At 44.2% G+C, this 11,496-nt stretch overlaps 1 protein-coding gene across 3 annotated transcripts in view; it reads right to left on the minus strand.

Annotated features, from left to right (window-relative positions):
• Positions 1 to 484: 484 nt before the first annotated feature.
• LOC131892400 (uncharacterized) overlaps positions 485 to 11,496 on the minus strand; it is a 49,325-nt gene continuing 38,313 nt past the window's right edge. For 2 of the 3 annotated variants that reach the window (XM_059242254.1, XM_059242255.1), the window contains exons 4-5: positions 4,308 to 4,977; positions 485 to 4,124 (exon numbers count right to left, since the gene is read on the minus strand). In XM_059242254.1, coding sequence (XP_059098237.1) covers positions 3,262 to 4,124; positions 4,308 to 4,359 — 915 coding nt within the window. In that variant the 5' untranslated portion in view covers positions 4,360 to 4,977 and the 3' untranslated portion in view covers positions 485 to 3,261. Of the gene's footprint in view, positions 4,125 to 4,307; positions 4,978 to 8,621; positions 8,775 to 11,496 lie in introns of those variants that run through there. The other variant, XM_059242256.1, reaches the window with a different exon arrangement.

Below are 11,496 nucleotides of genomic sequence, written 5' to 3' on the forward strand. Positions count from 1 at the left end.
ATGTTGATTTAAGCAATAGTAATTGCAGTGGAGATACAAAACTTCTACCCAAGGCAAGCAAAGTTGAAAACACATAAGAGATCAATGTAAAAGACAATTGGTACGTAAAGATGAAAATGCGGGTTCAGAAAACATTTTGCCAAAAGCCATGGGATATTATATAACATGGGCTATGAAAATGAAAAGTTTGAAAGAATCAAGGAATCTTTAGTAACCTGCACAAAACGTAATTCAAGACGCTATGGTAGCCGAGTGGTCTAATGTACCCGTAAGAGACACGACATGGTTCCCAAGAGAGCGTGGATTCGAATCCCACCTTCGGAGAAAACCTTTACTCGTCTCTCTAGTTATGCTTTTTCAATCAAATGTTGGTGCCAAAAAGGTAGTTATGTATTGCTCGAATCAAGTTCAACGAGATCAAGACACGAGACTTAGTGAAACTTAAGACTAGCTAAGAAAATGAATAGACTTGACTTGGAGAGAGTAAGTCGTAGACTGCTGTGTATTCAGGAGTAGCATCGTATTATGTACAGAGAAGAGGATAGTTGCGCTGAGTGCGCCCATCCCATGTCCGTCGCAATTGGTCGTGACTTTCAGAGTCCCTTTTGTTGCATCATGCTTTTAGCTTGGCTTTCTCATGGCGATGCTGTAGTTCGTATACATGCCCTCGTGACAAGGTAAAAGGGGAACTTGTACCTTGTAAACAAAGAAGAACAATAGCATCGCAAGAGGAAAGTTGTTTTTTTTTTCTTTTTTGACGCGGACATGGGATGGTTACAATTGATAAGATCATGAGACTGGAGATATATACAGAAATATTCAAAGTACTTGGTATTGAAGCTTCAAACGGGAAGAGGTAAAGGTGTTTCGTCATTTGGGAGACCGGCTGCGGCGAGTATACTGACGAAGCCGGGCAATAAGGTCAGTTTTGGACATCAATGAAAAGTCAGGAAGAGGAGGAAGAGGAGGGGAAGGCGAAAATAAACGGGCGTTTTGTGGGAAACGAGGACGTTTTGCATGGCTTGTTGACGGTGGTTGGGGATGATGACGGCGTGGCGGGGGCCCTCGTTTAACGGGTGGCGTCTTTGAACGGGATGGGTGGTGTTGTCGGAAGTCCGGGTGACCTGATGATGTGATGCAAGGGTGATTGGTGTTTGACACAGAAGGGGACCGTTGGTGGGTTTGTGGGCGATAAGTCTTATGGTTATAGTCTTAAGTTATCTGAAGTTTAACTGTTCGTTGTAGTGTCCAAAAAGGGGGGCTGGGTGTGGGGGGTCGATTGTTGAACAGTCCGTCTAGCGGGAGGAAGGGGAGGCGGCGCCTTTGGTAAAGGCATAGGCGTTGGGGGGGGGGATTGGCCGTGGGGTCTCTAGGAGGAGACTGACACCTGGGAGGAGTCTGTGGATGAGGAGGTGGCGATTGTCGAGGAGCTGTAGAAGATGGCGGGTCGTTTTGAGGGGAGGAAAGAAGTTCAGCCGCCTCACCAGGGTCAATATGAATGGCTAATCCCTCGTTTGACGTGTGCCTGCAGGGTGTTCGGTTGATGGTCCCGTGGACAATCCAACAACCCTCCATATACATAGACTTCGCGGCCAGACTTGTGAAGGGAAAAAGAGGTCATGATGCTGTAACGAGAATGAGACAGAGGTGAAATTTAAACAGCCACGGGATAATCAGGAAGAGGGAGTTCTGGAATCATGCCACAGCGAATGTAGATCCAGCAACAAATGAAGGTGAGAGCCATTGACAATGAAACGGATAGGGCAAGAAAACCGCCATAGCCATAGTATTAAGACATGACGAAAGAGGAGGCGGAGTGTATAGTCAAAGTAGGGGACGAAAACAGAAGGTGAGAAATGATGCGAGGAGTGAGGGAAGATGCATTCATGTCGAATGAGTTGCCAACGGGGGACAAGGAGCCAAACGGAAGTTGAACTTTACAACCACCGTGTACAGGGTGGAAAGAAATTAAGGGCCGCTCTTTGTCGTTTCTGAAAATCCTACCACCTAACTCAAAGAATGATTTGGTCAGATTGAATCTCCAGTTTTCATTAAAAAGGATTATTGAAAAACCTAACACCATACCACGAATGATCCGATTTCACTCCAAAGGAGATTGGTAACCTTCTGATGTTTGGCCACCTAAAGATTGAGTCTTGAAAATCCAGATTTCGGTCGTCGGCCCGGTCTGTTCAAAAAGGATTTATGGCATTTCCATGAGGGTCTCCACTTTCCAATGGTTTGAGGATGAACACTGAAAGGCTCACCAACGTTCCTTTGTCTTTACCGGCCTTCATGATGCCCTTAGCCTTGGTTCTGACCTTCAGACTGCGCTCACTTGAATTTTCAGACATTGTTTTGACGGCACTTTATCAGAGGGTTACCCATCGCCTCCAGGATATCGTTAGACCATTTGTAATATGTCACCAGGTACTTAACAGTTCCTCTTAATGAATGCGTGTGGTTTAATGTCGAAAAAATCTTTGAGCAGGGAGAAGTGTTATGAAAAACAGCCATGGAGGCCCTTAATTTCTTTACACCCTGTACCTCTAGACGTCCAATTCCAGTAAGCTGCAGGCGGATTTGAGGTCGATTATCGCCCTCACATAGGAGCATAGCATCAGTTTGCTTAGTACTGTACACTATGATATCCGAGAACCGACGAAATAGGGGGAAGTGCGAGAGAGAAACCACTCGATAAGTGCAGTCATTCTGATCGCCAAAGAGAGAGGGAGGACCACATTTTGGGACAAAAGAAGGGAAGAAAAACGGAGTTGAAGTTTGACAAGAGAATGGGTCTGCTGAACATGCTAACATTTCAGCTAATGTCATGCATACCAACCGGGACATGTGCCGTTGAAGAATAACAAACCGGTAAGATGGCACGGGCTCAATTACTTCACTTTCAAGGCGAGGGAGAGGAATCAACTCGAAAAGAATACCTTCCTTGGGGACATATTGAATTGGAACCGAAAACAAGACTTGGTATCCGGTAGGAGTTGGGATGAGGGTAGAATTAATTACTGTTATCTGTGACAGAATGGTGAAATGACGAGGAGCTAGGATGCGGTTTAGGTCAGAGACATCAAAAGAAGTAAAAAGAGAAGGGGGAGTAACTCCCTGACGAGTTTGGGAACATATCAGTTGCCAGTGGGCGATTTGCTCTCGAAGATACCGAGAAATCACTTGAAATTGATCAATGTTTTGCTGAAGAGCGTCTTGCCAACCAGGGACTGATGGGTCCATCTCCAAAGATGTATTTCAAGTCGGAATGAGGGAACGATTGAAAGAGTTTTCAAAAGCAATGTCCATGGAACGGAGGTGCCCGGAAATTTTTCGCGGAAGGTGATTTGCTTTGTAAGCTCCATAGATGGTTTTACCAGTACGATAGATAGTAGCTCTAAATTGGACCAGGTTACGCAAAGACGGTAAATTTGTTGAAACCAATGGACCAAAACTTTGGAGAGTTGTGTCCACAGAGAGAACAGAACGCTTAAGTCGAGTATCAACGGAGTGGAGATGATTATTTCCACCAGGTAGAGACATCCAAGACGAGCGAATGTTGATAATGTCGCGATTCTGTTGCCTAAGTACAGCTGAGCATAAGGGATGAGGATTTGAAGCCAGAGGCGGAAGAGATTGAAGGATTTCACAAACTGGGCGATAAGTTTGAGCGCTTGATCCAACATTGGAATGGGGGCAAGGGGATAACGGATGATTATGGAACAGAGTGTAGGTCCAGTGAAACGTGTTTGACTTTGGAAGAGAGCAGTAGTAGTATGCTGACCACAAAGTTTTCGAATTTTGGGGACATACAGATGGAAACACGGTATGAGTAGCTCGCGAACCGTCGGAAGCAAAAATGATAGCGTCTCCACCAGTAAAGTTCAGGCCAGCAACGGCACGGCGAATTTTTGAGGTCTTGAGCAAAGCGTGAAATTCGATCGCTTGGTGCAGGGTTCGGAGTTCAGGAAGCCTCATTGAATGGCGCTGACAAAAGGCGGAAACCTTGTCATAAGGCATCAGGGGGTGAGAGAAGGCCTTGAAACGAGGAATGGTGGAGGGAGGCGAGTCCTCGCATAATTGAGAAGACTGCGATCGGAGAGATTCCAACGGCCTTAAGGCTTGAGAGAGAGGAAGGAAAGAGATGTTTTATGTCCACAACCAAGAAGTTTTGATGAAAACGAATTTCCCGAAGTGGAACGTAGGCAAAGAGGCCATCGACACTTATGTTAGACGGGAGGTTTGGAGGAGAGGCACCAAGAACGTATACCAATAAGTTAGTAAAAACGAGAACAGATACATACATGTTGCCGGTCTCCTTTCGAGGGTCATGAAATGGATACTGATGAAGACCATGGAACCGGTGAGACTTATATACACAGTAATCGTGGGTTTTGCTTAAGGCCAGAGGATGCTAGCAGTAGGACTTGGTGGCGGGCGGGGCTCATACACTTCCACTAGCCGCGGGATGAGGTCCAGGGGAGTGCGAAGCACGATGGTGGTTAACTTCACCCGTTCGTGCCACGGTGTATGAGCTGGGAAAGCCTTCATGTCTGAACGCAAAATAGCCCGCCTTGCGTCCTCGGGGATGTCCATGGTGTCGTAGCTCATGCTGGAGATCATGGGGTGGTATTGCGCAGGAGCTCCAGCTTCGTCGCAAAAACGGAGGATCACATGTTTCACATGGTTCGACATTGCCAACGGCTCGGTGGCACTTGAAACGTCGGCGTCCTTGGTCGAGGTAGAAAGGGACCTTCTTCAAAAATTGATGGATAGCCCTGTCTGTGTAGCGGCGTATTTGGACTTGGGCGATCCTTTTGAGGCAAACTTGCATGTCCAGGGACAATTGAGTCAATCCCATGAAAGGGTGCTTGCGCGTGCCTTCGTCATAATATAGGGGACAATCGACAGTGAGAGCGTCCCAAGGCAGAGCGGACATTATGTCCAGCCAAGAGTCCGAAGTGGCGATGTAAGCTAGAAAACAACCATAAAACGATGTTTTGAGACAAAGTCAGACATGAGACACGAGATGAGATGACATGAAGCGAAATAGAGATCAGACCAAGGGAATGAGCGGTATATTTGGGGGTATCCGACTGGACATGTCGGTGCGCGCAAAAAATGAGGCCTGGAACTAAGGATTGTGGAGAACGGAAATCAACAGCGTCCGCCAACCACATATGAGCTAAGGGAATCAACAGCGTCCTTTGTCATATCTTGAATGTTCGTAAAAAATGGGGCTCGTGGACTCTCGTGAAGCACGGCAATTATTTTTGTTTTCATTTGATCTTCCTTTCTTAGGGCATCGCGGAATTTTTCTTTTTGTTCTGAGTAAAGTGAGTTTGTGTTTTCTCCGCTTCGTGACGTGATACTTATATCCATAAGTATTGAATAAGACTCCATCTTGTACTGGCACTTTTTCGAAGGGTGGTTAAATATACGTCAGCGGTTTGGTTTGGTATCAAAAGGGGCCTGTCCCTCCCTCGGGTACGAAGAAGGGCACTTCAGTTCCAAACGTGGCTCCTGAACTGATGAACAAAATTGCCTGGGGTCGTGATAACTATTTTGGACATTGCGCATCGGGTTGGGCGAAATGCGAGAATTCTTGTGTTCATACTGGATCCACTAGACAATGGGATCACGAACAGTAGGGATGCTTTCCATAGCAAGAAGGCGAGTGGTCCCATAAATCGTAGAAGACAATTGAGTGCAATGAATTGTGACCCCAAAAAGGGTTGTTGAAGTGTGGAGTGGACACAATGGTTCCTGGGGCACAAGCCATAGATAAGAGACGCCTCCAGGCTGGGCTTGTCCAATCCAAAATGCCCCGACAAGAGGAGGTCACCCCAGAGAAAGCGGATGCTTAAGAGTAGAGGATAAATGGCAGTGGTCATGGTAACCAATTATGCCAATGAAGTCGAAGGATACAATATATATTCTAAACGGAATGAGAGACCCCAAGGGAAGAGGAAGCTCCGGAGGGGTTGTCGGAAAGAAACGACAAGATAAATGACCCTGACGCGGTCAGAGGATGTTATATTAGCCCATGGTTGCACCAAATCAGCTTCGTTGGTCATCCCAGTGAGGGTTGATACGAAACATAGGCATGGTCTCAAACGGAGATAAATGAGCCACATGAGAGCGACGACTAGATCCAGTCCTAATATGCTCCAAAATTGCAGTATTGCCATGGTCAGCTAAAGCGATGATTTTGTAAGGACCATCATGGACTACTTGAAGAGCAGAATGCTTTTGGATTAAAGCATCATTCAACATGACAAGTTCTCAGACGGAAAGCAGTTTGCGTCTTCGGCGACGGTTTGTGTGATTCCTTGAGCCTTCTCGATGTTTTTCTAACCTCGTTTGTACATGAGAGCGGATGTGATGAAGGCTAGCTTTCATCACAGTACAATAGGAGTCCAAGTTGGGCCACGAGTAATCAATTTAAAGCAAGTCATAAGGAATTTTGGGAGGAAGTCCGTACAACACCTAGCTGGGGCTCCATCCCAAAGATGTTGAGGTGTTATTATGAGCCATATTGAACAGCAGTAACTGGGAATCCCAGGGAGAAGAATTATTTGAACAAAGTATTTTCAAGGCCTTTTTGGTCTGTTTGACGGCCAGGTCAGCTGTACCATTGCCTCATTGAGAATGAGCGGGAGTTTGCTTCAGGGTGATCCCAAGAGATATCAACCAGAGATGAAGATCTGTCCCGAAGATGAAGCTGCCTCTGAGTCACTTCGAAGGATGCGAGGCAAACCCAATTGAGGAAAAACACAATTCTCCAGCGTGTGCCGGAAGTGCATCTGAGATTTAGAAGGGCTAGGGATGAGAACGAGGAAAAACGAGAAATTGCAGCAAATCAGATGAACCACACGATTTCCTTGTGGAGATAATGGAAATCCTCCCATGATATCAAAATTGAGGATTTCTAACGGACGAGATGCCCGCTCATTGGTGCCAAACTGGTGAAGGGGACCGACATCTTTGCAGCCAAGCTTGCATAGATAACATTGTGCTGTATATTTCCACACAGATGATTTTAATGTAGGGTGAAAATAGTTGGTAGAAATGTCTTGTAACATTTTGTTCCGAGATTTGTGAGATCCCATAGACGAGCAGTGATGCAGAAAGAGCAAGTCGAGAAGAAATGATTCAGGCAGAACCAAAAGTAAACGGTTGTTAGGACCTTTACGATAGAGTATTGTGTTGACCACGCAGAAAGGAGATGCCTTGTGAGTGCGTTGTGACGACATTTTGGTCAGAATATTTTGACAGGCCATATCCTGATCTTGAGCTTCTTTAAACTGTGCCATAGAAACACTCCCAGAATGGACGACCGCCGAACCAGACACCATGGCTGGAAACGTCCCGACTGGAACTTCGGTGTTGTGAATTTGTGCCCTCGAATCGGCAATGTTTCGGGACAACGATCTTTCGAGCGGGTGTTGTGAAGACCTGCACGTCCGAGGCATTTTAATTTTTCGTTCCCGTGCAACCAAAAGGGGCGGGGCTTTGGGGTTTTCTTTCGAGTAGAGAGAGATGGGCCAGGAAGACCGTCCAAATCGAGCAACCGGCTTACTTCAGACGGTGTGAAAGATTTTCCATCCTGGACAACCAATCGTTGGAGGAGAGATTCACTCTGAGCTTGAGTCATTGGGCGCAAATTGCGGGTGGTGGAGTCATCGAAGTGCCGGGAAAGATCGTCGGCCACATTGTTATCTGCTCCAGGAATATGGACAATGGACATGTTGTAGGATGACAACTCCAAGGCAAGGCGGGCAATGCACGGTGTACTGTTTCGTGAAAGGCGAAGGAACAATAGTGCTCGGGCGTCAATATGTATAGTCAGTTGAGAGGCAAATTGGAGGAAATGGTTCAGAGAGCGAAGACCATACAAAAGAGCTAAACATTCAATGCGATAGATGGAATAGTTGGACTCAGCTTTGGTGAGTTTCCGTGAAATGACGGCAACAGGGGCTAGGGCACCATATGGCAATATTTGATTGCAAGCAAATCCAAGACCAGTAATGCTACCATCGGAATAACATGAAAATGGGAGATCAGGCTGAGGCAAAAACAACGTCCTATTGCTAGCCACCATTCGCTTCAAAGCAACAAAAGCATCGTCGTGGATACTACTCCAAGAAAACTTATGTTGAAGGGAAAGATCATAAAGTGGTTTGGCCACGCGAGCGAAGTGAGGAAGGAACCGACGATAGAAGTTCAAACTTGCCAAAAAAACTAACGACTTTCCTTGCCGTAGTTGGGCGCGGTTAGTTTTGATAAGCTCGAATTCTTACGTTCGGAATATTCAAAGAGTCATTTCGGTACATGATGCCCAGGAATTCTGTGATGGGGGTGAGGATGCGAATTTTTGACGGTTTTAACAGCAACAGAAATGCCGGACGATGCAACAAATTCAAGCCAAGTGCGGATGTACTGGCTACGACTTTTTCCATTCATTAGACGGAGAACTCCATCAACTTGGTATGGATCAGTCATCTAAAATTGTAAACTGTAGTAATAATTAACTATGATACGCGTCATGATGCATAGGAGAGAAAGGTCAATCAAGGAATTCACCAAAAATCGTCAATGTTACAAATCAGCCTCACCGCAAGGAAGAAATATTCACATAAAGAGAGGTATTACTGGTAGCACAACCATGAGTAAAATGACGATTCACGACGCGCAAAAGGGAAGAAACAAATGACGCATCGTCGGATAAAACACGTTGATACAAACGCAACCTAATTTATTAAATCTTACGATCCAGTTATTTGTACCAATCAGTACGGATACCATTACTTCCGACAAGGAATTGTCGGACTTTTTTATTATAAAAACTTTTTTATGCATCTAATTTTCCTATCACGATCGCAGTTTGAAAAACTTATCAACGAAGATTGGTTCTGTTGTAATGTAATTCGCAACTCAATTTTGTATTCTTCGTTTTTCGTTTTTAACTTCAGATTTTCCCTCAAGTTTTGCTTCCATACTGCCTCCTTAGTTTCTTTTGGGCCAAGAAATACCGGACATTTTCATCTTACATGACGGAAAATTGCGTCTTTCACTCGGGTTGCTACTCCCTGGGTCTGAAAACTGTCGAATCGGAGAGCAACGTGGTACCTCGGGCCACCCTGAAGCATGCAGTCAACCAGATTCATGGCCTCGTGCGTGCTCTACGTCATGGAGTCCATGTCTGCGTCGACCTAGGGAGGCAAGAGTAAGTAGAGCCACTGCCGTCGGAGGAGCCAAGGACGGAAGGAGCGGGCGGCTCCTACTCCTCCACATCTGGCACTTTCTTACTCTTGCCTCCCTAAGTCGTCGACACAATGCACTCGGACATGAAACTGGTCGATTGCATGGTTCAGATTTGCCCTCAATCCACATACTCTCCTCCTCTCTAGTTTTCCACCCCCAGGGAGTAGGTAACCCTCGTAAAATAAATAGCTAATACTCTTGTGCATTGTTCAACATCTGTTATTGTATACCTCAGATCTGGAAAATGATATTTTTGCTTTAAAATGCTCCCAAGGTTGATCATTTCTCTATTCCTTGCTGATATGAATAGTGAAACACAAAGGCAGGAACAAGCCGTAATTGTATTTCCACCCTGATGAGCGAAATCAACATATCAACATGCTTTTGATTTAAAGAATGAATCAGTCCCGGGGGCAGGTACGCAAAATCCTTCCTTTGGGAGGAAAACCCGGGGGCGATAGCTTGAGCTCGTGGCTCATATGGTTGGCCCGTGGTTGGCGTTCAAAGTTGACAGAGACAATAATAATACATTGCGGCCCTGTTTTTCCCTTTCTTCTCATTCCATCGTATCACGCAATAGATGGCGTTGCAGTTCGGGTACTTTCTTAACTCTATTCATTCTAGTATTAAACCATTTTTCCAAGTCATTGTAAAAACGCCTTGACGCATTATTTCGTTTATTCTCTTTCTCATACATGAAACTAAACTATTGAACATTCCAGTCCCATTTGTCATGCCTACTTTTGTTACATGTCAACAACGTTTACATGAGCATTTTGAGATTAAAATTTTCGCTAAGGTGGTGCGAACTGGTTACGTACACCTTATCTCAGATATGATATGATCAATAATATCAAAGTGACCTGTCTGTCACCTTAACGTGAAATCAACATGTTTTAAATATTTAGTCATAAACACTCTCGCTGGCCCTTTACAGCAAATGCCACCAATCATACAAAGCTTCTTCAGTGGTCCAAAACTATAATGAAAATGGTTTGTTATCTTCAGCATGCAGGAATCTTGAAAAGTAGTTAATAACATCACTTAAGTTGAACATTTCATAACTTTGATGTCGTAAGGTGTACCTTCAAGCTCTTTAGAGCACCTTCAAGCCCTCGAGAATCCAGGCTAGTTCGAACAATGAAGTCCACATCTCTTCTTTCTCGGGCTCCTTCATTGTTCAATTTGCTTCCCTCTGATATTCGCAGGGAATACGTAGGCCTTGTTGATCCGGTAGCATCTTTCAAGTCAGACTTGGACAAATTTTTAGATAGCATTCCAGATCAACCCTACATTCAAGGACTAGCTCTGTCTGCCAACTCAAATTCGTAGGTAGACCAAATGTCATGTAAAGATTGAAAGGTAAGAAATAGAAGAATTATAACCTTTCATTTTAATAGTGCTGGGGAATACATTCCCTGTAGCGGTTAGAAAAGCCCGTGAAAAACCAAACCAAAAAAATAATTGTCAACCACAAATTCAATGTACGGTATTTTGATCTTGAAGTTGTATGTTTCTTATTAGCGGGTGATAAAAGAAAAGTAGGTATATAGGAAATAATCTATTCAAACAGTGACAACTTTGCTCAAATCTATGTTTGTAATACTTCAAAAACATTACTGGCTAGTGTAGCTTCCCATGTTTGCGAAAAACCGATTAGCAATATAACATCCTGTTTAAGGTTTAAATTTCAATATTAACTGTTATACTGAATATCAAATTTTCATGCTGTTGAAGAAGCGCGTCGTTTAACTTGGCAATTACTTGAATTAGTTAGGTCATTTGTATCTAATTTACTGCAAAATGCAAGTTTCAAACTGAATAGATGCTAATCAAACTTTTGATCAGTGCATAACTAAGAGTACTAATAATATTCTTTCACTAGGTTCTAGGTCACTGTTTTATAAGATATTCAATATTCTTATAGTAGCTACTACTAAAGATGCTTATTTAACAAACAAGTTCCTTTACTTTCTTAAGCAAAGAAACGGCAACTAGAGGTCTTGGCATTCGAGGAAACACCTAAATAAAAAATTATAATCACTGTCCAAGCTTATTGTTCCAGCTGTATTTAACTTTTGTAGTAACGTGAAAAGACTTGATGAGCTATGTTTTGACGTCAATAGGGACCTTAAAGCTGATGTCAAACTCAACCTTCTGAGAAAAAGGGTCACGAAACCTCCATTTTGATTCGTCCTTGGGCGGTCACTTGTCACATCTTATTTC

Source organism: Tigriopus californicus, chromosome 12 (genome assembly GCF_007210705.1).
Source record: "Tigriopus californicus strain San Diego chromosome 12, Tcal_SD_v2.1, whole genome shotgun sequence".
In the NCBI taxonomy this organism is placed as follows: domain Eukaryota; kingdom Metazoa; phylum Arthropoda; class Copepoda; order Harpacticoida; family Harpacticidae; genus Tigriopus; species Tigriopus californicus.